Genomic DNA, 27,644 nt, shown 5'->3' on the forward strand with positions numbered 1-27,644 from the left:
GTAGTCTTCGGGGAATTGTTTTAGCCGATTAGTTGACACTTGCAGGGAGGCGATAGTTGGAACTGGGTTGGGGCTGAGTGTCGCCGAGTTCATATCGTCTTCTGCTGTACTTGAGCCTGGGTTGGTGGCCATTGAATTGGGGGGTCCGTCTTACGGGTTGCGGGGCTTGACTGTGGTTTCTTTTAGTCGTATTTGTCCATCCAGCAGAGAGTCGGCGGTTTTCTTGCCATTCCTGGGAACTGGTCTGCGTAGTCTAGGAAGGGGGCCCAGGTGTTGAGGCATTTATTTCTATTCTCCAGGCGGATTGCGGTTATTTTCTCTGCGGCTGCGATGTCCCAGCATTTGGCCCACCACAGGCTCACGGCCGGGCCCTCTGGGTATTTCCATAATCTTGCCATTGCCATCTTTGACGCCGTGAGAAGTTGTGTGCACAGGCTCGCCAGGTTGCCGGAGAGTGGGAATTGGCCCTCTCCTGTGCTGCCCAGCAGGACTATTCCTGGGTCCCATGGGATCGTTAGTCCCGTTATTTGCTTAATTAAGTCCAGGATCTCCGTCCAGTATTTGACTGATCTTGGGCAGGACCAGAGTAAATGAAATAGCGCGCCTGTGTCTGTGCACCCTCTCCAACATAGTGGGGAGATAGTCGGATTGTTCTTGTGCAGAATTTCTGGGGTTAGGTACCATCTGTAACAGGTTTTTATCGCCCCTTCTTTATTGGTGACGCATTTTGAGCTCTTCTGCATTCTGGTCCAGATGTGTCCCCATTATTCCCTATCGATTGGCCTGCCAATGTCCTTTTCCCACTTTTTCATGTATGCCTCCGTTTGGTCTGGATCTGTTCTATCCAACAGTCCGTATAGGGCTGATGTTTTCCCCCTGGGGGGAGTCGTTGTGAGTGTTTGTTCCAGCGCCGTCAATTCTCTGCAGCCCTGAGTTCTCATGGGCTCATGTGAGAGCCAGTGTCGGATTTGTGAGTAGCGGAATCTTTCTGTTTCCGGAACCCCGAATTTTGCTTTGCATTCTTCGAAGGTTATTGGGGCGCCCTCTTCATAAAAGTCTCCCACGTGCTTTAGACCTCCGGATTAACAGAGATTGAAGTTATTGGGTGTTATGCCGGGGGTGAAGTCCGGGTTATCCCAGATCGGAGATAGGGGGCCGGCCGTGTTTCCTCGGGTCCATCGCCTGGCCACTTCCCTCCAGCTCTCCACTGTGTTCTTGGTAGTGGTCCCTCTCTGGGGGGTCAATAGGTCTGATAATATGTGGGAGCGCTTCTAGGGGGCTTTGACACCAGTCCTCCTCTAGTTTCACCCAGCAGGGTCTGTTGGTGGATGGGTTCCAGGCGAACGCTGGCGCCAGCTGGGCGGCCAGGCAGTATCTTTCTATCCCCGGGGCACCCAGGCCTCCCACCCCCCTGCTTCTTGTCATCACCCTCCTCGCTATTCGCGGCTTCTTGTTCTTCCAAATGAATTTCATGATATTTGTTTGGAGCTTCTGCAGGTCCTTCCTTGGGACGGAGATTGGGAGGACCTGGCAATGGTAGAGCAGCCTTGGTACCAGGTTCATTTCAACTGCCGTCATTCTTCCCAGCCAGGGCACTTCTTGCTCTTGCCATCTTACTAGGTCCTTTTGGAGCTCCTTAAGTAGTGGGGGGGGGTGGGGGTTCAGCCTATACGCTTCTTCTATTTTCCGTGGAATCTTCACCCCCAGGTAGGTGAAATGTGAGGTGGTCCATTGGATGGGGTGGCTGGTAGCTAAAGATTTTATCGTGCCACATGGTATGTTGATTCCCAGGGCCGTGGATTTCTCCCGGTTAATTGAGAAACCAGATGCTGATCCGAAGTTGTCCAGTTCGATCCAGAGTGCTTCCAGGAATGCCTTCGGCTTGGTCAGGGATAGCAGAACATCGTCTGCTTATAGCGCTATCTTGTATACCTCTCCTTTGATCGATAGCCCACTTATTGAGGGATTTTGAAGCACTCTGTTGGCAAATGGTTCCATGGACAAAGCAAAGATGAGCGGGGACAGCGGGCAGCCCTGACTCGTGCCTCTGGCGATATAAATTCTGGGTGATTTGTTGCTATTTATTCTTAGTGCTGTGGTTGGGTGTTGGTAGTTGGCCAGGGTCCATGTCCGGAACTTGGGGCCAATGCCCAGAAGCTGGAGGGTTTCCTCTATGTATCCCCAATCTAGCATATTGAACGTTTTGTTTGCGTCTAGGGACAGGACTGCCATTTGCTCGCCCGATCTCCCTGCCGATTCAATGATATTTAAGGTACGCCTGGTGTTGTAAAAAGGTGCTTCACCCTGGGATGAATCCCGTCTGATCTGGGTGGATCAGCTCTGGGAGCCAGCCTGCTTGCTAGAATTTTCGAGAAGATTTTTGCATCGTTATTCAGCAATGTGATAGGCCTATATGAGGAGCAGAGCTCCGGGTTTCTTCCCGGTTTTAGTAGCAGCACCGTTAGGGACTCCTCCATAGAGGGGGTGATGGAACCAGATTCCAGAAAGGAGTTGTACAATGAGGCCAGGTGAGGGGCCAGAGTATGGGAGAATTTTTTTTATAAAATTGGGCGGTCAGGCCGTCTGGGCCTGGGGCTGTGTTTTTCAAGAGCCGAATTGTTTCCGCAACTTCTTTCGCCGAGACTGGTAGTTCTAAAGAGTCGAGCTGTGGGGGCAGAGGGTTTCGCCGGATTGGGCGCAGATATTGGACTTGAGCTTCCTTGCTTGTAGCCGGGCCTGACATGGTTTCTGTGTGATGTTTGGTGAGGATCTCCATTCCGCTTCCGTACAGTAAAGCATTCCTCTTTGGTCCTGGAACACTAGTATCTTGTTTCGGGAGTGTAGTTTCTTCAGTTTCTGGACCAACAGACGGTTGGCCCCGTTGCTGTTTATGTAGTAAAATTGTTTTGTGTAGGCTAATGCTCGGGCCGTTTTGTCTGCCAGGTGCATTTCCAGTTTTGTTTTCGCTCTATTGAGTTCTCCGCTTGTTTGCATGGTTTGGCGGATTTTGTATCGTGCTTCTATTTCTCTCATTTCTGCCTCAAGTTGAATTTGGTGTCTTCTTTTCTCTGCTGCCAAGCAGCTGATTTCCACCCCAGACCATGGCTTCGGGGGTGCCTTTGCCTGCGTTCTCTGAAAAGTAGTTCTCCAGAGCCTCCTGAAGTTCGGAGCTTGATGCAATGTCCGCTAGGATGTAGTCCTGGAGCTTCCAGGTTCTCTGAGGGGGTGCTGGGAGGCCCTCCACGAGCAGCTTGGCTAGGACTGGGGCGTGATCGGATATTACTCTATGGCCGATTTGGATGTCCTCGATGCAGGGGAAGAGTTTGTTGGTCATGAGCAGGAGGTCTATTCTTGAGTATCCTCTGTGAACGTGGGAGTAGAATATGTAATCTCGCTCTCCCTGGTGGGCCAGTCTCCAGACGTCAACGGTACCCGTAGATCTCAGAATATCCGCCATCCCCAGTGCCCGGATGAAGTCCTCTCTCGAGGGCGGAAGCGTCTTGTCTGTGTTGGGGTCTGGGGTGAGATTGAAGTCTCCTCCGATTAGGAGGCGCCCTTCTGTGAAGGAGGCGATTGTGGAGAGCAGATTGCCGAGAAAGCGTTCCTGCCCGGAGTTTGGGGCGTATATTGCTGCTATTGTGATCAGTAGATTTATTAGGAGTCCCTTGAGCAGAATATATCTCCCTGCTGGGTCGCACTTAAGTGAGATTTGGGTAAGCCGCACAGCTCGGCTAAGGAGGATGGCTACTCCCCCTTTTTTATGGCCCGAAGAGGCAAAGAACTTCGTAGGGTATTGACGGTAATTCACTCTCTTTTCGTCCGTTTGCAGTAGGTGGGTTTCCTGAAGGCACACAATGTCGGCTTCTAAATGGCTCAGTCTCTGTTCCACTGATTTTCGTTTCTTAGGTAAATTCAGCTCCTGTGCATTCCATGTTATCATGGTTAGTTCCTTAGTGGACTCCATCTCTTGTGATGATGTCTCTTTTGTGTTCCTTGGGCTGTTCTTGTTGTGATTCCTCTGGTGCGTTAATTTCCTTGTGCGTTGCTGGGTTTTTATTTTCTGTCCCCTGGATCCGAGTCCCTCCCTCTCCCACCCCCACCTTGACCAATCGAGTTTTTAAGGCCATGAAAGTCAGTTCGTCTGCCAACGGGGCATCCCGCTGGGCCAACGCATTCTTGCTGCTTGGAGGCAACGGTGCCTCAACTGTTAATTGGTGAAGCGATGTGGATCTGATGTGATAAGATTGTGTTGTTCTCTTTTCTTGTGCTTTTGTTGGGCGGCCCTCTTTTGATTCCATGTTGGGAGTTGAGCCCAGGTCTAGCCATTTAGTTTGTTTTTGGTTGGTGGGCCTCGGAGTTTTCGGCGTCTACCCACTTGTTCCAGGCGAGGTCAGCCCCCCCTTGTTCTTGGTGTTCGCGCTGGGGTATTTTGGGCTCGATTGTCATCTTCTGGGTCCAGGTTTAGAAGTTTCTCTCCCTCCTGCAAGGTGCGGATCAGGCAGGGTTTACCTTCCCAGGAGAATGCTAGGGCTGTGGGGAACGCCGAGTGGTAAGGGGTTTTCTTCTCCCTGAGCCAGATCTTGATAGGTCGTAAGGCCTTTCTTATTGCCAGTGTTATGGCTGCTAGATCCTGATAGAGGGAGATTGAGGCGTCTCTGAAGAGGACACGAGGGGAGTCTCTGGCCTCCCTCATGATTTCCTCTTTGACCTTGTAAAAGTGTACTCTGGCTAGGACATCCGGTGGGGTGTCTGTGTTTGTTCTGGATCTCGTTCGATGCACCCTATCCAATTCCAAAGGGGCGTCGTCGGGGAGGGTTATGATGAACCGAAATAGGTCCTCAACATAGCGGGGCAGATCAGTGTCCGGGATTGACTTCGGGATTCCATTTAAGCGGATGTTGTCCGGCAAGAGCGATTTTCCTCGTCCTCCTGCCTTGCTTCCATTGCTTCGCAACGAGCCTCGAGGGCTGTGATTCTGTCAGAGCTTTCGCCAATTGCGTGCCCATGGTCGCATAGGGTCGCTTCCACCTCTTCGGTTCTCGCCTCCACTTCTCCCACTCGTTTGTCTAGTGCCGCAATCTTTCCCATGACTTCTTCTGTGCCCCTTTGGTATTCTTTTGTGAGGGCTTGTAGGAGCTCCTGTAAATCCGATTTGGTGACTGTGTCATGGTAGCGGGATCTGCGGTGGTGGATTGGGTTGTGGCCGCTGTCTCCGGTCGGTCCCCTTTTTGGGCTTGTCTGTGCTCGGGGCTGCCAGTAGAGCCGAGATATCTGTTTGTTTTGTGGCTTTGGGTGCTTTCGCCATATTTGGAGGGGAGGACCGCGCTTGTGCTGTCTAGAGGAAGGGATCCTTCTGGTTTGGTGGGACCCGCGTAGGATGCGGTAGATTAATCCCGGAGATGTTCGCTTGCTTATTGGTGCGATTGGTTCCTTGAGTCGTAGGAGGTGCAGACCATCCCCCGGCTGCCCGGGTACTTGGGGCTCTTGTTTCTTGAGATTACAGTTTTGTGTTGGACTCCCGGGCGATCGCTGTTGGGGCCTTGATGGCTGCTGAACGTTGGGCGGGGGCCTCCGCACTCCCCCGCCCTATTGTTGTGGCTCAGTGGCCGCTGTATTTGTTAGAGGCCGTGGGGCAGTCTGTGTAGTGATTCGACCCTCTACACCCCGCCGGTGGGTGGTTTATTGCCCCTTTAGGGCCCTCCTTGGAATCTCAGTCTTCCCCCTGCGGCCGGGTGGGTCAGTGGGGGCCAGTGGAACCTCACGACGACTCCGATCTCCCTCCGCTGAGTCCTGGCAGTGAAATCGTGCCCCAAGGGGCCATTGTTGCCCTTGGATGCTTCCTTGAGTCTAGTGTGGGGAGGGCGGGGGGACGACTGTGTCCGCACCCCCAAGATTGAAGCTTTCCTTGGCCCTTCCCGGGCTTATGGTGGTCCCTCTGGGTTGTGGCTGTTGCGGCAGGTGCCGCCCTACCTGTCTCCTTTGGGGTAGTCGTCCGGGGGCCTCATCCGGACCCCCCGCTCCTTTGCTGGATCGGAGCGGGGTGGGGCTGCGGCCACCTCGGGCTCAGACCCCTCCACGCGGATTCTACTTTGTCAGATGCTGGCTGATGGACTGCGGCCGCGTTCGGAGGCAGGGGGCGGGATGAGGCAGCTAGAGCCCCGGTTGCGCTAGCTGTGCGGGGCGCTGCCAGGAGCCGACCCAATCCCCGCCTGGCTCGCTGGGTTCCGCTTGGTTCTCCGCCTTGTCTGCTACTCTCCACGGAATTCGCGGAGCCACTTGCTGTAATGAGCAGGAAGTCGTCCGATGCCGAACCAGTCACCCCGAGAGCCGATCCCGGTCTGGCTTGCTATCAAGACACCCCCGTGGGGTGGGAAGTCTATGTTAGGGTCTTCTCTCCGCGCTCCCCGCGGTGCAGTCCGGCGGGAGCCCCTTGCTGTCAGCCTCGATCGCGGCTCTCCCTGCGGGGTGCCGGGTCGCCGAGCACCGATGCAGTCGCCCCGATGGCAGCGCTTCATGCTCCCTCGGTTCCTTCTCGCTGGGCCGGGCGTTGCTGACAGCTGTATTGGGGGCAGGCTCTATGTCGAGGATCGGTCTGCCCGCTTGCTCAGGGATCGCTGGGCTTCATAGGACCCCCTGAGGTTCGCTGCCTAAGGGTCCCAGTGCTCCACTCCGCATCGGCTCCAGGGGAAACCAGCCTCCGATAGCCGGCATCTTGTGCGCGGACTCCCATCTTTCCCTGTTGTCGCAGATCCCACAGCCTTGCCTCGGTTCCCAGGCCCGCAGCGGGATCGGGGCTAGTTCAAAATGCGCAGGGAGGATTCCGCCATCAGGTACACCGTCAGTGTGTGCTGTGTATCACTCTTCACCAAAGCATTTTGAACGGATGCGTGGCGACGGCCGGGAGCTCTCACGGAGCTGGACCGACCATTTTGGCTCCAAGCCACGCCCCCCGACAATTACAATTTTCAAACTAAATTAGTATTTAAATAGGGAGGCACTGGCACACAAAAGGAAACAAACCATAAAATGAGATCCTTACAACTGGTTAGCAAAAAGAGCTGAATCATCACAGTATAATAAAGTTGCACAACTAACCCAGCATGGTAGATAGTAACATGGCAAAAAGAAATCAAGATTACCTGTTGCCACTTCTGTTGTAGATATGTCTCCTTGACAGAGTAAAGGTATTTGCTCATTTGATCAAGAACCCCTTGATAGTAGACCATTGCAGAATCATAGTTGCCAAGAAGAGCGTATTCTCGAGCCAGCTTCACATTCTCGCTTATCATGAAAACACTCATGCTGATGGTTCCCTGAAAAATAAACGCATGGTTTAGGTAGGTGGGTTAATTTATTTCAAGACCACTGAAATTTTATCGAAGTGCCAATGTTTTTGCGTCAAGAAATATGCTTATAACAAGGATGGATTTAAAGGAAATGTTTGAGACCAATGCTGGATCATCAGCAATTCCTAAATCAACGCCTATTTGCCAAATAACACCAGAGTGAATCAATTCTGTGGTTGTGTTTTTTTTAAACAAAGAGGGATTAGGCTTAGACTCAAAAATCTTTGTAGCACTTTACGGGTAAATATGGGTGCTTAGTAGCTAGCAATTAAAATGGAAACCACACGGATATTAATCTTTAATTGTATTCTTTTTGAGTGCAAATTTTTTCTAGAAGGGTACACCAAACCGTAGATAAATTGTAATGCGTAATCAATTGATAATGTTGGTTTGGAAGTAAATAGCAAAGCTGAGCAATATCCTCACCCCTTAAAAACAGCACTTGTTTCCCTCAGGGTGCTACAATACAGGCATTGGATATATTTCTATTAGTTTCAGAAGTTGGGAAAGAATTATATTTTAAAAAAAGAATCACATTTACTGAGATCTCCTTACTCCAGGACATAAAATCTCTACTCTTGGATAACAGTGACCCTAACGACAAAGTGTATAAACTGCAAAAGAAAGGTTTGTTGTGTTGGAGTAGATGCTTGGAGAATGTACAAATTAGTGGAGGAGAACTCTATCCTTCGACAGCGTCCAATGGAAATACTGCCGCTCACTTGTACAAAGCTATATTGTGGGCTTCTAAACTTTTTGCTCATTCTATCTAAAACGGTGAGAACACCCTTTCCTAAAAATCTGATTTACATATCATATTTTCAAAAACATGTTATATAGAGCTGTTCAAAAGGAAGTTAGATGCCATCATAACACACCTTACAAACCTTAGGCAGCGTAGTCTTTGGTACAACAAAGATCTTCCCGGATGGGTCGGTTGCATTTCAGGCAAAGCTCAGTATATAAATGAATGCAGGGTAGTGCCAGTAATACTTTGAATGCCCCTTTATTTTGCACTTAAGCTTGCCAAATTTAGAATTGCCTATGATCTGGCCTACCTTACCTCTCATCAGGCAACCGTTCGGGACCTCAGCAGCCACGTCAAAGAGGCCTTTCCATCGTCAACTACAATGCCCATGCAGATTTGGGTTGTTGGGTTAAGAGAACACAGACCGTCCTGAAACTAATCTATATAACTTCCTAATAATGTGCTGGGGTGTTTTGCACAGTAAAACTAATTTGCAAGTCGCAATAGGTCACAATCGGGACTGAATCTACAGTTCTTTCCTCTGATTAGAGCTCGTTAGAGGTCGTTTTTGGGTATGTCCAGTCCTTTCTTGCATCAGATTCCAGTTTTGTGCCACAGTCGAATAAGTTGGTCTCAGGCAGCTACCCGATGTACCTCAAAGAGGGTGGAAGGAGTGCGATTCCGTGAGATGGCCTTCCCTCAGAGATATGGGATTTTAGTATAGCAAAAGGCATCTTTTGCTACAAAGAGGAGTCAGGACTACAAAGTCCAGCATGTCTTAGAACAGTCAATCAGAACAGTGAAAAACATTGTCAATACTCCTAGAAACATGCAAACATGTCAGCATTCAAAAGCTCTGAATGGAAATAATTACTGCCAGGCAGTTAAACATTTTCTTTCAATAAGTGGGCCAAACAAAAGGGAAACAAACCGCAAGAGTTTGCAGAACGACGAAAAGGGGAAATCTGAGTAATGTAAACATGTTTTTCCAATACCAAACTTCGACAGCAAAAGCCGGGAAGCATGCTGTCAGCTGTGTAAGGAAGGCATGACATCAAATTAAGACAGACAAGTGACCCCAGATCAAGGGTCTTTAATGAACTTTATCAAGGGTGTGATAAAACGCCCATCTAAACTTAAATCTAAAGATGGGAGAAAGCTACGACCATCAAATAATAATATACGCAAAGATTAGATGGTTCACCAAGTGGTTCCAACATTTTTTAGATTTTGTTTCTTGTAGCACCCTGAGGAAACCAATCCCTCAGCTTTCCTTTTTACCATTATGCTAACAAAAATGAAATAAAATATATGTCTGGGCCTAGGGTGCTACTGGGTACCAAGTGAATCGCTAAATACTATACAGCGTCTATGTGCAAACCATACAAATTAGTGCAAATTTAAGAACATTTAGCAAATTGTGCAAGAATGAAGACACAAAAACTCATCAACCCAATCAACTCACCCCCTCATCCCTCTGAGTCAGCTAACCAGCTGATGTGCAAACTATACAAATTGTATCACCAGTTGCTAAAAATGTTATGACAAATTTGTTACTACATATTTAAAATAATAAACCACAATTAACATAAACGAAAGCAGCAGACTAAAATACAAATATGAAAAAATATGCAAGTCAGCGCAACCAAATCAAGTCAGTTATAAACTTCTTATTGTTGTCCAAAATGGCACATTGGCGTTCTCTCCCATTGTCATTCGCTGGGAAGCTTTCACTCATCAAGATGGTATTGCTCCCCAAGTTATTGTACACATTCAGTAACATACCCATTTGGCCAGGGGGAAATACTTCATGAGACTACACAACCTGTGCGTGCAGTTCCTGTGGCACTCCGGGGCGGTGTGCAAGAAATTGACAGATATGACGCTCCCATATGAAAAAGGGGGATTTACCGGCCCTGACCTGACGTATTGGTTGGCAGCACAGGCTCAATACGCTTCTCACTGGTATCCTGTCTCCACTTCCCGCCCGCATGTCAAGCTGGAGATTCTAGCAGCAGCAGGCGGTGTTAATGTAATGACACTCATATTGCACCAGCAGTATGTACCTGACTCGCCCATCGACCCAGTCGGAACCCCTGTGCATGCCTGGGGCTGACTGTTCAGTGGAACAGCACCCCTATTGCAAGTGGCTGCCCGTGTGGGGGTTCCCTGGGCTGGAGCCTACACACGACACGGCCCTGGCTCGGCACTGGGGCACCGTGGGCTACCAGGCACTAACAGACTTCTATCCCGATGGGCGGTTCATAACCCCAGACATGGATGCCGGGCCACTCCGTGTCAGCGCTAGAATTTCTGCAATACTATACGCTCCGCGCTGCCTTCAGCGCCGCTTGGCCCGATTTCCCCAACGAGCCCCCGGACTCTCCAGGGATTGCATAAATCGCTAATTCAGGGGGCGCCCGTCGCGTTGTTTCTTCATTATACAAGATGTTATTGACGAGCGCCCCGACTCGACCCTCAAGGGCGCACAGTGGGCAGAGGAACTGGGCCTTGAGGTTTCTGATCACTTATGGGAAAAAATGTGCTCGCATACCAATAGAGTCTCCCTCAATTTCCGCTACCGTGCCATGCAATTTAAATTGTTGAATAGGCTGTACTACGCCCCTCTCAGGATCTCTAACTTTGCCACACCTATTCGCACTCCTGCCCCTGCTGTAAGGCGGAGAATGCGGACCATCTGCATATGTTCTGCACATGCCATAAACTGGTGAAATTCTGGGAGAGAATCCTAGGGACATTATCTTAGATCATTGACACTGTTATTGACCCTGACTCGCTGGGTGTCCTGTTCGGGGTGTGGAAAACCGACGATACTAAGGGTATGGCCAAATTTCTGAATATAAGTTGCATAGTGGCCCAGAAATGCGTACTTCAAAGCTGGAAGAGTTCCTCTCCCCCTACATTTCAGAAGTGGTTAAATTTGCTTACTTGTTCTTGAAATTGAGAGGAGGGCTACCTTGATATGCTTCGTACTCACTCACGCCCCAAGAACATATGGACTGCATTCAACAGCTACCTTAACAGCCAAGTGGAGAGCACATCTGAGAGTGGCTCCTCCTCAATCTCACAATGAAGTGCTTATATGTTGTGGTGCATCATGATTTAGTGCTCCGCCACCGGTTACAAAGTTGCTCTTGCAGTTACTGTATTACATCATGTGCACATTAAATATATTGTTTGCTCTGATGCGTTTGCTGTATGCCTCTTCCTCCAAATAAATAAATACACTTCTTATTGTTGTATGTAGAAACCAGGGGAACAAAAGCAGGTCTGGTTTGTTCAGAATACGAAAAAAGGTTCACCTGTTAAGGATTAGAAGAGGGCGAAGGATAGACCAAACAGAACAATATATTGTCCAGCCTCCGGAGCAAAGAACGCCCGACTGGCACCCAAAGTCAAACTCTTCCCCCCACCCCCCTTTGCTCCCCAAGGCCTTAAAGGCATGGTCTAGTAAACATTTTTATTGTCCCTACGGGTCGGCCATGTTTTTTTAAGCCTAAGTGGCTCGATTTTAGAAAACTTTCCTATGGACCTTACCCAAGTTTTCGTCCATTAAACGCACGCGAAAACAAGCACCAGGGAGACGCCATTTTCTGATAATCCTATCTTTTCCCCGATCGCCCTGGCTGACCTGCTTTTGCGGCACTAAATCAATTCCCCCGCCCCTGAGCCTGTCATCAGCAGACTCGTACCGCCCATTTCCCAACGCCAAAGCACGTCTCGTGTCAACATTCGCTGCGCTTCAGCTAATGACGTGTCGCCATGGAAATGGCAGGACGCCTCTTTCCTCAATAAGTATAAACAGACCGTTTCACAACACACAGCAGCAGATTTTCCATTCCTCTCTCTGTGTTACTTTGAGTATTCTGTGACTCGTTTCAGTGCTCTGGTCAGCTACCTTCGCCGCTTGTAGCCCGTGTGAACAGATACCAGTACCACTGCTATAAATTATTTTAGTTTGTTTAACACACAATGGCTACAATAATGCCCTACATGTACGAGCCCGAGTATACCGAGGAGGAACTACTGGAAAGGGAAGCACGCGAAAACGATGGGGATTCGGACGGCAGTTTGCAGGACGAATCAACAGATGAAGAGCCTGGGCCTAGTCGAATGGACGGCGTCTCCACCTGGTGCACATGCAATCGGTGCGAGCTAATGCCAACTGAGGACGAGAACTGCTGCTGCCGAGAAAACTCGGGATGCCTGGCCTACATTTCGGAAGGCGAGCCACGACCGCAATGCATCACCGAGCTGCCAGACTTCAGGGCAGCCTGCCTCACACGGGCCGTGTTGAGAATAATGATGGTGCTTATGCACGAACTTCGAGCAACTGTTCGTCCTCGTAATCCGAGTAACGAGTAAGTATACTCTGCTTGTCATGCCACTCCTATTTCATGTTCTTCTACTATATCCAAAATTTCATCTACATATCATTGTAACGCATGTAAGTCGTTCAATAGTGTGCATTGTCTAAATAGCATTTGTCCGTGTAAAATGCCATTAGTTACAAGAATTGTCATTGACAACAAACGTTTATTAAACTTATCTTGGTCATTTAAAAACAGTTTGTTTCATTCCTTTTCACAGGTGGTACAGGCTGGTGGCCTAATGTCCTCTATATGGTGGCTTCACGGGAGGCTTGGACACCGGGTTCGAAGAGTGATACCCGCCTGTGCCATTCGTGCCATTAGAGAAACGTTCCTGAGTGACAGCGGTCAGTACAGGGGATTTTCTCTCGCTGTGCTGCAACCTGACCTGTATAATCTTTAAAGTCTTGTATTTTTGTGTCATGAAAATAAGATACAAAATAAAACACCACATTATTTTAACAACGGTTGTCTCAATTTTTTAAATGAATCAAGTGTGTCTCCATTCAAGGATGGACGTCGGACATCTGTGCTCCGAATGGGTGAAGGTCTGGTCGCTGTGAAGCAGGGTGGTCACTATCTATCTAAGCTAACATAACATATTCTCGATAATGCATGCACTAAATAACACTTGTTCAAAGTCTTTCAGTAGGTTATGTCTCTATAAAAGTCACACATATATCTATGCTAACAATTACCATTGGATTATACAGGCCTTAGGGTTTTGACCACTATAATACACCGGTTGAAGTGTGGGTCTGTGCTCACAAGAATCTCCGGTATGTGGCATTTGTTATTGATAAGCAACGATATACTATCATTGATATAAAGGCGATATACTGTATATTGATATAAAGGCGGTTCGCGCCGGTGGATGCGCGCTGGCATGGGGGCTGTCAGGGGCGCAAAAGGCCAAGGTGCCAAACTACATGTACACTTCAAAAGGTGTCCCACGCCAAGGGGCCATCGGTCACATGGCCTCCTCAGACCCTGTGTCTCCAGCCAGGCCTCCCCTTGAAGCAGGCCGCCCCCCTGCTATCCACATAAGTGTCTCCATTCAGCAGTCTTCCTGTGCCTTAACTGCACGCCCCAGGGCCATCCATCCCACCCGCCTGTATCAAAGGCGGTTCGCGCCGGTGGATGCCCGCTGGCATGGGGGGCTGTGACGGGCGCAAACGGCCAATGTGCCAAACTACATGTACACTTCAAAAGGTGTCCCACGCCCAGGGGCCATCGGTCACATTGTCTCCTCAGATCCCGTGTCTCCAGCCAGGCCTCCCCTGAGGCAGGCCGCCCCCTGCAATCCACATAAGTGTATCTCCATTCAGCAGTCTTCCTGTGCCTTATCTGCACGCCTCAGGCCCATCCATCCCACCCCCCTGTATCAAAGGCGGTTCGCGCCGGTGGATGCCCGCTGGCATGGGGGGCTGTCAGGGGCGCGAAAGGCCAAGGTGCCAAACTACATGTACACTTCAAAAAGGTGTCCCACGCCCAGGGGCCATCGGTCACATGGCCTCCTCAGACCCCGTGTTTCCAGCCAGGCCTCCCCTTGAAGCAGGCCGCCCCCCTAAGACCACGACATACGTCATTCATTCACAAACACACCCCTGTTTCTAATACTTTATAAACCACTTGATATGTCTCATGAGAACATCTTTGTGCTTTGCAAGTCAACTCCTGAACATGTTACCTGGCAACCACTGAGATCTACGCTAATCTGCTCGTCGTCGTGCTATCCGTGAACTTCTGTGACCGCTTAGAGCAAACCCATCAGTGTGCTACCCGTGGCCACCCACCTATTCTCCTGCAACATACTGCTCTGCTTGCTGAATCCAACTGTTTGTTGGTCAAGGTAAGGCCATGTATCCTAGTCATATTTCGCAGATTTTTAAATTTCTATCTATTTACGAGTTGAGTACACAATAGTGCTAGGTTCATTGGTCTCATTGCTATTGACTTGAGTTTCCATTGCTATCCTATCAATAGATCTATTTATTTTCATCTGTGTCTATTGTCATCGAATTGCACCCTTCGGGGGTCCAGTCTATAATGTAAGCATGTTTCCTTCTCGTGCAATACAGAACATCCAAGGGATGAGTCACATGTTCAGTTTTTAGTCACATCATTTATACATTTCTGCAACTTATGCAAATACTAAGCTGCACATAATGAACTGATATAGTTCCTGCGACCAAAACAAACCTTGCATTGATCATTGTATGATTCATTTACTTTTGTATCAAATCTTTATTCTTGAAGATTGTATAATAATGTCGATATTTACTTTTCAGATTTATCAACAATGCCTGCCTGTTCGATTAGCGGTTGCCCTTCGAAGACCCAGGCTAAATCTGAAGGCACTACAATGCATGTATTCCCGAAAACTGTTGATCGAATAAGAGAATGGGTCAGACATTGCGGATATCCACTGGATGAGCTGGAAAGTAGAGTCCAACAAGTCTTACAGGACAAGAGGGGTGATCGATACCGCATCTGCAGCCGGCACTTTTCCTTGGACATGTACGCAACTTCTTGGGTAACAAAGAAGAATAAACGGCGAACGACACGGAAATTGCGCGAAAACGCTATTCCCACTCTATTCGTCCATATTCCGCCACCGGTGAGTCAAGTGTCCGGATTTAGCTTTATGCCTTGCGGTAGTGTGTAGGTAGCCGAATGGACTAATTGATATTGTAGGTGTTCTATCCCTTGTAATAATTTCGATATTGATATGAGTGCATAGTTTTTTGAATAATGACATTTATCAATATATTCTTTTTCGATTTCATAACCCACAAACGCAATGTATATATATATATGGGGACAGGGAACTGTGCTGTATTGAGCATTTTTCAAGTATTCTGTCGGCTTACATGGCTATTTTTAATATTGGCATTTCATTATCAATCATTAATTGACCTTTACAACTTCTTGACTATCCCTTCAATCTGAAGCAAGAACATTCTACATCCTTGACGTGGTCGCAGTTATCAACCACTTCTAGCGCGTATCAGGTAATCTCACTAGGCTAATCCGCTACATACTTGTTTTATGCATGTCAAGGAATAGTTTTATTCTATCGTGTAATTATTTTACCGAATGTTTGGTTACTGCTTTCCAATTGATATACACCTTAGTTATCGTCCACTGGTGTTTGTTTTCCAGTTATAATTAGTGTTATCCATACTAATGCAAGTACTGTCTTTCAGGGGGATGCTGTAGCGTCCGCCACATCTACAACATTTCTAGATGTTCTTCAACAGCAGGAGGAATGGATACTGACAGCTCCATTGAGCGTCATCATCAGAGCTGGAATTCTTGTCGTTTGATTGTTCTACACAATGTTTCATTCGTGGTTAGCCGTTGATATGTACCTGTGCTGTCGACCCCAGGTGTGTGTTATGTTTTCACAATTGTAATCCTCACTAATGCAAGTACTATGTTTGAGGCAGTTGATGGAGCGTCAACCCCTGCACTTGATGCAGAGCCTGACATTCATGTATACGATTCGGCGCAACAGCTTTCGGAAGTGCGCACTACATTTGCAACATCCATAGATATTCTTCAGCAGCACGAGGTATGGATAATGACAGCTCCATCATGCGTGATCATATAACGGGATTCCATTTGCTATACTTTCTTCCCTATTAACGCAAGTGCTGTGTTTCAGGGAGACGACGAAGCTTCCACTACAATCACAACATCCAATTTAGATGATGCAGATGTAAATAATTCGTTGAAAAGTCGATGAAATGTGATCATATTTAGATTTTCCTTGATTCTTTTGGACAATGCATCATTTGCGGTTATCTCTTTATATGTACCTGTGCGTTCGACCCCAAGTGTGTGTTATGTTTCCAATATTGAAAAGCATACTAATGCAAGTACTGTGTTTCAGGGAGATGCGGATGCCTCCTCTCCAATACAACCAATCATGGCAGTCCATGCAGAGCCAGAGGTATGGATACTGACAGTTCCATCGAAATAGATCATCACTGGTCGAATACTTGTCGTTTGATTGTTGCACACAATGTTTAAATCGTGTTTGGCTATTGAGATGTACCTGTGTGTTCGTCCTCATGTGTGTTTTATGCTAACAATATTTTGAAACATAGTAATGAAAGTACTATGTTTCAGGGAGACGATGGAGCCTCATTCCGTGCTGTCTATGCGGATACAGAAAATATAGTCTTTGCACCGCAAGAGGAAGGGAGGACATGCGGAAACGAATCGGAGCTACAGCGTGCAGATGTTGAAGGTCGAGTCAAAAAAGTTGCAAAGAAAAAAAAAACAAAAAAAAGGTTAGTTACAAACAGTTCATAACTTTAAAAAAATAAAATGTTTGTGCTGGGGACTATTTTATGTTTTTTCCAGTCAATTCTACTACACTGCATCTTGTGTTTAAACTGAACATCCCTTTTCCAATCTCTCCTCCAGTTACCCGTGTGTGTCAGAACTATACACACACAGACAGTGAAGCGAATGAGAGATGTGGCTTGCCAGACCGTGTACACTATGGAGGAACTATTAATTGAGGCGAGGCGTGTTCAGGCTCGAGATGCTCATGTCCAATGGCCAGAACATGAATTAACTGTGTTTGGAGACTACAGCAAAGTTGCATTGGACCATAGCTACAGTGCAACCGCACCACCACAAGAAGATGTTATTGAATGTATTGAAGGTATTGAAGATAGCTCTGAAGTAGTTGCAGATCAATTTACACAATCTACACCCGCCAAAAATTTGCCACCAAAAAACCTGTCGACATTGTTGTGTTCTCCCATCAATGTTGAAGTAATAGATGTTGAAATGACAGAGAATGAACCAGCCGCAGCATCCATAGACGCATCAGAACTTGATATCAGCGATATTACTTTCCAATGTGTTGAAATCTCCACAACGTCACAGGCCGAAACAACGTTGACGCAGGATGACAGTCTAATGAAAGAGAGCAAATACATTGTATTCGACAGTTGTTTGATGGAAATTATAAGTATGCTGAAATGTGTGCATTCCATTAGAGGGAAAGTATGTGGGAAGCCATTGATTAATGTGACTCGTCAAATAAAAGGCAGTAACGTCAAAATAAATGCCGTCTGTAGATTAAATCATAGGTTCTCATGGTCTGCACAACCGATGCTGGGGAAACTGCCAGCAGGCAATCTACTGTGTGCAGCTGCATCACTTTTTAGTGGCTCCAGTTTTAGAAAGTTAGAGGCTTTCTTTCAGTTTGTGGGACTCCATTTCATTTCTAAAGCACTGTACTACATATACCAACGTGATTATCTGTTTCCGGCCATTAGTGATGCTTGGAAAATTGAACAATTGTCTCTAGCAAGTACATTCGAAGGCAAACGATTCAGGCTAGCCGGCGATGGACAGTGCGACAGCCCTGGATTTTCTGCCAAGTACTGCACCTACCACTTTCAGGACATGGATAGTAAGAAAATTGTGAGTTCGGTGGTCGTGCAGGTAACACAATGTACATCCTCAGTGGCCATGGAGAAACTAGGTTTTATAAAATCAGTGGAATATCTACAATCGAGGGGAATGCACATCGACCTCATAGCCACGGATAGACACGTTTCAATTGCCAAGACAATGAGAGAGCAGTTCCCACATATTAAACATCAATTTGACGTATGGCATCTTGCTAAATCAATCAATAAGAAAATCTCGGCTGCAGGGAAAAAAAAAGGTTTTGAAAGTATTTTGCAGTGGTCACATTCTATCACCAACCATCTTTGGTGGAGCTCAAAAACTTGTGAGGGGTCAGTGGAAATACTACTTGAAAAATGGCGGTCACTGATGCACCACTGTACCAACGTTCACCGCTGGACAGCAAATGAACATTTCCACCAATGTGAACATGGCCCTTTGTCCCCAGAGGAGGCACGGAAGAAGAAGTGGTTGATTCCATCTTCACCGACACACAAAGCCATTGAGAAGATTGTTTTCGACAAAACTATCAAGAGATTTGAGAGGACTAACAGAATTCTGTCACACAGGAGATTTGGAGGTGTTCCACAATATGTGCCTAAAGTACAGGCCAAAGCGCTTGCATTTTAGCTTTCGGGGCATGAAACATCGCACTCTACTAGCGGTCTTGGCCCATAACAGCAATGTCGGACGTGAATAATCTAAGACTAGGGGTAAAGTAAGGATGCCTCGCTACACTAAGGTTTTTTCAAAACGAAGTAAGCAATGGGTGATCAAACCAGTCTATGATGAAATGCAGTTCGACCTTGTGAAAGGTCTTATTGTTGCTGTGTTAGAGAAGCATAGATATGGAATTTTGGACGTTTCAGTGCAGAGCAGTGATCCATTGCCACCGAACATTGCGACTGTGCCATGCCCACCCGAAGCACAGCGGATTGTGAAGTACAAATCCCGGTTTAAATAATTGCAATACGATTGTCTTTTTGTAAATAAATGTTATTGTACAGTGTACCTGTAAACCTAACCCCTACCTTCACCATCATGGGTTGCGAACAAGCTGGGTGTCATCTTTGAATTCTCTCTATTCACCTCACATATGTGTATGTATATATTTTTCTCATGTCTCATCTCATGTAAATGTAAATGCTGCACACTGTTAACGGAGGGGAGGCTTGCGTATTGCAAATAATAAAACAAAACAAACAATAAATCTCACTTTTAACTCAACTCCTGTGGTACTTTATACTTTCCCTGACCTTCCGCCAAAAATTAAATGTCTCAATTTGGGCTGCAAAGCTCGCAGACAACGGGGACAAAATTGGGGCACTTAGAACGCGCCAGCCAAGCGGGCCGTGGCATTTGGAAGAGTAGCCAGTTCGCATTTGCACATTGAGGCGCACTACATAGAAGGATTCTAAACTTAAAGTTCGCACAGATGCCTATTCTATGTGATGTTGCAAATAAAGAATGCGAAGGACAGCGCCCAGATGAGGCCCACAAGTCGCACTGGAAGTATAAGGGTCTATTGTTTTTTGACCTTGAGACAGGGACCATGCCGAAAGAACTACATTTGAAGGGAGTGCGCAATATTGTAAGAGACGATAAGGCAGAAAATTCAGAAACTAGACCGAGTTTCATTTTAGGTCAGTATACGAAAAATCGTTGTCAAGAGCACGGTCCGTTTTACAGACTGCATTACGAAGAGACACAATGGAAATTTCAAATATAATGTAAGTAAATCTTTACACGCTTTTATACCGGAATGAAGATTTAATGAATGGATGCATGAATAAATGAATGAATGAAGAGCTAGGAAAAGCAAGTAAAACTGTTCGTAGTGGGCACATGGGCATGTAGGTCCACTGGTCTCACCGATCTCGGTCCTTGGCCCAGCCACTTTTCCCTGCACTGCCTACCTGCACTACGGGACTGTCTGTATATCCTTCAGCCCCTTCTCCCGGCATTTACCTTGCACTTGCCACCAGCTGGCCCTATTATTTAATTTGTATTTCAACTAACCATGTACAGCCCTTCCCCATGCGCGATCAGAAAGACACCTGGCCTAGTAGGATCGTTGTCTGTCTGCCCTTGTTCCCCCACCTGCCTCGTCACGTCTAGAAACACTTGAGTATAGGCGCGTTACAAATGCCATATCATATATCATATTATTCCTCACGCATGTAGACTAACTGTCGTTTATCATTGTGTGTTGGACTCGATTTATCTTGTTACTTTTCGCATTGATTTTAGAGACGAACATACTTCATTGAACTATCCTTGCAAGCAAATAGTTTCTGATCGGCCGTAATAAATAAAATGAGTAATATTAATGAAGTTCGGCTAGCGAGACTAATTATCATTTTCTTGTTTTCATAACAGGTATTTGATCCCATTCTGCCACTGCCATCTGTTTGAGACACCGGCGGATGGATTCTTCAGCAGACACCTGCAGCTTTGTGTCAACAACTGGAGCACGATCACCATATTATGGGACGATCGCCAAGGGCCCACATGCCCTTACGCTGTATTAGTGGCTAGAAGCAACATAACAACCTTTAGGCTGGACTAGTGCCTAGTTGATGGAACAGCCTTGCGGTTCACCGTGCTTCCAAAGTGATTCTTTTTACGAAAATGAACATCCTGTGTACCATAAAGGAACAGCGCGTGACTCGAGATGAAACGGAACAGTTATTGCGGATACAGATAAAAGAAAATAAATGGCTTCCGGAGTTCATATGGCAATTGCTGAATATTCTCTAAACATTTAATGTCAAATAAATGTACTTTACCAAATGTACGGTGTTGCTGTTTCATTTTAAAGTACAGTTTCATATTCCGAATCGTGGCGCACTGTGTTGCGAGTTGAACTGTGTTGGTTTCCGGGTTCTGTGTGAAGATGACTGGGCACGTTTGCCTACGCAGCACAGTAACGTCACGGGGAGAGGCGGGGAATATGAATGTTTTAATGTGAGGCTCAGGGGCGGGGGAATTGATTTAGTGCCGCAAAATCAGGTCAGCCAGGGGGATCGGGGAAAAAATAGGATTATCAGAAAACGGCGGCTCGCTGGTGCTTGTTTTCACGTGCGTTTAATGGACGAAAACTCGGGTAAGGTCCATAGGAAAGTTTTCTATAATCGAGCCACTTAGGATTAAAAAAACATGGCCGACCCGTAGGGACAATAATCATTTTTACTAGACCATGCCTTTAAGATGTTACTAACAGCACTGCCTTCGCCCCTCTGCGTGACACTGTGGCGGTATCCTCTTGTGCTTAATTGAAATAATAAAAGAAGTCCCAATACACTTAAGCACTTAGATAATCAAACAGTAAAATCTGTGAAATCCCCGGTGTAATCGTTGGTTGGGCCAGGAATCACCTTAACGGTCCACAGGACTCCCTTGCAACTACAGGAGCTAATGTCTCTGCGCATCCAAACCTTTGTCCCTCCTCTTTAGAAAACAGAGCTTCAGGGACCAAGGATCACTTTGTTTCGTTTGCTTCATTTGCAAACCTTGCTACGTCCATAGAACTTTGTTCGGCGAGTACTCGATGGGGCTTGGCGGGTAATGACCTGGCCTCAGCACTAGCACTTTCCCTGCAGTGCTAACACCTTGCAGCACCAACACCGCCCTTGCGCAGCACCGGGCTTCACTGCTCCGGGGATATGAAAGCTGTTTTAAAAGGAGGAAGGGGGCGTGGTGACGAGTGTAGAGAGCAAAAAGGTCCTTTCCTGTTCACACCAAGCGGCGCCAACATCGCCCTTGCGCAGCACCTCCTAGTGGAGTCTCAAAAGGGCCTATACTTAAAAACCTTTTGCCAATCCTTACAGCTAACTTAGAAATCGTGTGGGGAATTGTTCATAAAAAAAGAAAGAGTTGTTCACAAAATGGTAAGTCAGGATGTTCAGGCCGTTGGTCTCCCTTCCCCACGTTTTCAGCATGGGACAAGGCTGTTCACTCAAGCATAGCAAAATCTTGGGCTACATCGGCACAAGGACACAGTTCCATTACCAACATCAGGGCCTTCTGTTGCCAAGTCTCTTAAGTTATCAAAGTCTCTTGATTCAGAGGGCCTGATGTACCGAAACAACGAAAAGTTATTTTACAAATATTCAATCAGAGCGATTCACTCTTCATCCTGGATCACCCTCAGCCGGGCTCAGATCCATTTTCTACCACAATCTTTAGTTTGGATCCCCCTTTTCCGGGCTCAGATCCCTTTTACACAATTAGTCGCCCTCAGCCAGGCTCGGACCAACTACAGTTTGTATTAGCTATCGAAGACTTTCGAATGTGCACAGGGTTTGGCTTGACTCGTTGTAGGACCACTTTGATTTCACAGTTCACAATTTTACAGTCACACTCTCAGTTAGAGGTCTGACAGAGACCTTCGAATGAGCACCCACGTGTCACCAGACCACTCTGTATATGGCATCTACCTTGGTTTCAAAAGTTCAATCACTCCTTGGATACTCAATTATATTTGCGTTGCTAAATCACGTACGCCTTACGATCTGTCCTTTGCAGATTTCCTCATACATTGCTGCCGCTTGAAACCTTGGTTCTAGCACAGACCGTTCTGCTATCAGTCTCCCTGACTCACCGGCTGTGCTGACTTTACTGGAGCGGCTTTGCTGTAGAAGCCACAGTACCACAGCGGTAATCGCTCCTCCCCGCCTCGGCTATCGATGCGGGAAAGCCCCGGGTACACACAATGCATCTTTCTTCAGCTTTAATTCCCCATCTTATGTTTCACATTCTCGAGGGCTTGTGGAAGTAGTGGTTTCTCCCTCTGAAAAGACCACGGGCAAATCCCTCATTGCAGCCCTTTCTGGTCTTGCTGTCTTTCTCCTCGTATTAAACTGCCATCTCGAAACTGCTGCTTCCTCTTTTGACTTGCCCAGAGTGTGCTTTCGTGGGATGGAAGTCAGGTGTGTGTAATTATCAATAATTGCCAGACAATGCCGGACCGTTGTGTTGGGAGATGTCAGGCATACGGCCCAGTGTTAGACCGTTTTCTCTCACAGTGAGCGGTCCGTGAAACAGTGTTTGTGTCGGGAAGGGGGGGGGTGAGTTCCTAAGTATCCTGGTAGGATGGGGAAAAGGTGTTACAAGGAAGGGGATACTGTGTCTCACCCTCCAGTGTCCCACTCCCCGAGGACCACTCAACCAGGTGATCCTCCTACAGTGGTCCACCCACAGGAACTGGATCCAAAAACGATGCCTGTGTCCTGGCCACCTGGATGAAAGATCCCCGGGGACTGGCGGGTGAGACATCTTCAGGTTTCTCACAGCTGTTACTGAATACTGGTTTAAGATCGCCAGGCACCACGGTGAGCATCCCCTAACATGAGTGGGTCCACATTTTCAACAAATGCCAGACAATGCTTTAAAGACTCCACAACAACTGTTACTCAAGTTAAGGTTTTAAGAACGACCAATGCCCAAAAAGGAGTTATAGGAAAATACAAATGAAGCCTAATCAAAAAGTCAACCAATCACAGTATGTAAAACAAACCCTACACTGGGGAAAGCAATCCAGGAACGGCTTAGGTACCCAATCAACAGCCCAGGTGTATAAAATAAGAGAAACCACTAAGAGGAAGACTTGGAGGAACCAGATTGGCTTTCACCCATTCTTTGGATAAACCGAGCGTCCATTTCCCGGAAAGAGGTAGAACATGTTTCATCAGCTGTATATGAGTTGCTCCGTCAAGGTTATGCCAGAGGACCAACCAGAAGAGCTGGTGTTGTGCGCTGTCCAGGGCCTGGAGAAAGGTCCTACTTCCAAACCTTGTGACAAGGAAGGCATAATGCTGAAGAGAGTGAAAAAAGGAATCACGTATGTACTATCACACTCCTATTACTTAAGTTAAAAAAGTATATAGGCATCCTATTCTTAAGGATACTCCTGTCACCTGCACACCATTCAACAGAGAAATATCAGTCAATGTGTCAAAGACGACGTTTTTGATTATTATGAGATTAAAGAATATTTACGAGATTAATTTAGAAAATTCATCCACAAAAAGAACAGATTCTTAAAATTAGAATGCTTTAATATTAGTACTCTTCATTTTACATAGCTGCGTGACAAATAAAATAGACAAGTTTCCACACAATCATTTGGTTGAAGAATCCAGAGCAATGCTGTTCATATTCCCTTCATCGGGAGTTCAGCGTAGTATGCCTTTATGTAATATTATAAGAAAATAGAAAAATAATCCTAAAATCAATCTAATTGTAAGAATAAATCAAAACTCAGAAAGATACCTTTCATCAATTACGACGTTCGGTATAGAGATTCCGATATGTCCTTGCATTTCTTACAACGTCCTTCTAACATAGAAAAAAAAAGTACCTTGTCGTCATATACATGTATTGTTGGAATTCAGGAATGTAAAGAGGCTACTCATAGATCTCATTGAGACCCAGGGGAGAGGGGGGAGTATGGGGGACGGGGGCACAGGAAGAATTTCCAATGGGATTGGTGGGCGCCAACAGGGACCAATCAACCATCTGAGGTGCTAGCTCTCTGCAGCTTGGAGGCCCCGGTGTTAAAGGTGCTAAATCAGCGCCAGATAAGGGGGGGAGGTGCACCTACCAACTGCGGGAGTAAAGATGCATGGTGGGGGTGGCTACATGGGGAATAACAGATACTCTGAGCCACAGATACACTGTATATAGAACTTAACCAGGAATGGTAGGGGGTAATGATACATTGGATGTAAACTTGGTCCAGCACATTGCTCTACGAGTAGATAAAGGAGGGGAGGGACCAAAACAAATAGCACAACAAATATGCGTAGTGGGAAAACACTCAGAGCGGGCTGGATCTGGGAACTTTTCAATTTAAACACGTGACAAGAAGGACAGGGATGTGTAAAGGGTGAGTGAGGGAGGCTCAATTCACTCGTCATATGGGAATTAAGACAGCCGGAACTGAGTGAGGGAACTGCAGGGCGGTGAGCCAAACAAACCGCCTGCACGGTAGCCGGATGGTTGCTCTGTACCAGTGTGCCAGTCACTTGACCACTGATGCCCACCGGCAGGCGGCAGTTGGAAAAGAACACTGGACGGAGTGGCGTTCCTAGGAGGACCAATCAGACGGTAAGGTTCCTAAGCTCTGAAAAGGGGGCTATCCCTCAAAGTATCCGCCACAGAGTCCGCGAGGGTCATTATCTAACAGGTATTGTGTGAATATCCCCTTTCCCACCAGCTGCAGGATGTCTTGTGTCCTGTTCTCAATGGTGCTGAACCAATGGCAGTGCATTCAAATTCTGGCGGTCAGAACAAATATTGATTCATTAATAAGATGTTCTGGGGTGGGTTGTGAGGTGATGGGGTGAGGTGATGGGAAACCAACTGTTTGCTCTAATGAGGCTTTCACTAATTAATGTAACTATCGACGAGGAGGAGCAGATTGCAAACCAATCAAATCCCTGGGAAGCACAGAAAAAACAAATCCTCCAACTTGCAAGGGTTTCTCTGGACTTCCAACTATTGTACTTCTTGTTATAAAATTGGTGTTATTAGTCCATCAGATGTCAGCCTCTCCATCAGAGGCAATCCACTGTTCTGTTTGATTTGTGCTTACCAAGCTGTAAAAGACAACGTTGCTTCTTGCTGGCTTTGTGCTCCATTTATTGAGGAAGTGGTTTTTATTATGCACTAATTAGCGGACACAGACTACATTTTTGGAGCCTCCAGCGAGAGGTCTGTCCTCCCCGGACTACTGAGGGTATCCAGGCCGATCTCCCTGTTCACAGCGCATCACTGAGGAGGCCCGCAGACAGTTTGCAAAGGTCTGCCAGGTCCCAAGACCCGTCCCGCGTTTCAGTGCAAGGGCGAGCCCGTGGTGGAGGCTCAGTGCTGAAGGGACTCTGGAGTATTCAAGACGTGAATATAATCGTGCAAGAAGACGCTGCACAATAGGTGTATGCTAGCAGAAGGTGGGTGGATAGATTGTTTTATGGTGTATAGAATGCATCCTCGAGAGAAGGGAGGCCGATCTGCCGTAGTAGTGTAGATATTACAGCATGCCATGCAATAGGGAGTGGACGCTGGTGTGGGCAAGCCTGCGGTAGAGCAGAAGGGGTGCGTGGCAAACGGTTAAGACAGGTGCTTCGCATAGTACAGGCGATTGTATAGTTGTGGCATTGGGGTACGAGTTATGTTTTTTTCTTGGAGAGGGACATGCATGTGGTAGTTAGCGTCAAATGGTGAGGGTTTGTGGTGGATGAATCAGCACCCAGAGATATCTCGTGTAAAATAGCAGGCCTTTCACATTATTAACAGTAGGAGTGTGCCCTGGTGCATGGGTAGACACTGGACACTCTTGCACTAATAGAAAATGGTGAGCCTGTGGAGAGTGCTGTCAAACATCGAGTAAGTTGTCGGGCCTGTGGAGAGGGCCAGTGTGAACAAGTGAAGTAGCTGGTTGGGACTGTCTGTAGAGAGCCAGAGTAAACATTGATGGGGGTGCTTGGGAATAAAGGGAGAGCACAGAGTAGTAGGATGAAGGAAAAAAAGGAACAGAAATACCGGCCTATATGGACAGCCCCTTAGACCATATGTGCCTTAAATTGCCCGGTTATCGCGATAAAATATTAAAGTACAACTTTCTGTGGGCAGAAGAGACTGCAGGGCAGTGTTCTCACACCTGGCCAGGAGAAAGATGTTTGATAGTAAAATAATAGAGCATACATTCTCATACCGGTTAACACAGTATAAAAGGTTCCAAGCTAAAAAGCAGGCAGAATATATTGGGTCTCTTCTCTTTACAAGGAGACTAAAGAGGATAAATTAAAGCAACAAGAAGTGGCAGTGGGAGGGGACAGACTGAGCTCACTGCCCCCAGCCTACGGGTTATATCAAACTTTACAACCAGCCGCAGGGTACACTAACCCGTGGCAGGAAACATCTAAGGGTGATCAGGGGAAAAGCACAGGGGAAAGAGAGAAGGAGGTACAAAGAGGAGATGTGCATGCCGGGAGAAATAAAATATCTAGCAGACATCGAAAAGAACACGCGCCAGCAAGTGGATGTGTTGTTCAAGGAAAGCAGAACGGGTAATAGAAGTAGGTGAGGGGAAGGAACAAGGGTGACAAGCGGGAATGGGTATAAGGAAGCATACAACTCAAATTAGATGGGTAAGACAGAGGAAGAAACAAAAGACGATGAGGGGGACGAGGAAGAAATAGCGTCAGACGAAAGGTCAATGGGAGACATATGGAGTGACATGCAAAGTGACGAATGCACACCCAACCAACTAAGGCGAAGGGGAAGAAAAAAAAAAAAAAAAAAGAGTGGGAAGACGGGACAGACAGTTGCAGTAAGGATTGGTCCACCTCGCAGTAGGACGGGAAAGGTAAAAATGGGGTTAAAACAAGTTGTCAGGGGAGGAGGGACAGGACCAAAAACACAGGTAATGCCTTTATTACAGAAGGGACGAGGGGGAGCCCATTGTGTGTCCTGGCAAACAATGGACCTGGATAACCTAATGTGTAGTTTACCTTCTCTCGTGGCCGAGGCCAGTAAAAGGATACACGCACCACAGAAAAAAAACAGCAGGTGTAACGGTGGACATAGGGGATATGAAAAGTTTGTTTGCCACAATCATAGGAAAACAGGCAGACAACATTTGGAATCGGGCGCGCTACAAAGGGGTGAAATTGAGCACCAATGCTCAAGGCGGAGCTCCATTTAACAATTGTCAAG

The 27,644-nt window shown here is 47.0% G+C and overlaps 1 protein-coding gene across 2 annotated transcripts in view; it reads right to left on the reverse strand.

Moving 5' to 3' along the window:
* Positions 1-27,644, reverse strand: part of KATNA1 (katanin catalytic subunit A1) — a 438,379-nt gene that overhangs the window by 380,134 nt on the left and 30,601 nt on the right. For both annotated transcript variants that reach the window (XM_069607673.1, XM_069607672.1), the window contains exon 2: positions 7,140-7,313. In XM_069607673.1, coding sequence (XP_069463774.1) covers positions 7,140-7,301 — 162 coding nt within the window. In that variant the 5' untranslated portion in view covers positions 7,302-7,313. The remainder of the gene's footprint in view (positions 1-7,139; positions 7,314-27,644) is intronic.

This window comes from Ambystoma mexicanum, chromosome 4q (assembly GCF_040938575.1).
Source record: "Ambystoma mexicanum isolate Mex_15411 chromosome 4q, UKY_AmexF1_1, whole genome shotgun sequence".
NCBI classification, from domain to species: Eukaryota; Metazoa; Chordata; class Amphibia; order Caudata; family Ambystomatidae; genus Ambystoma; species Ambystoma mexicanum.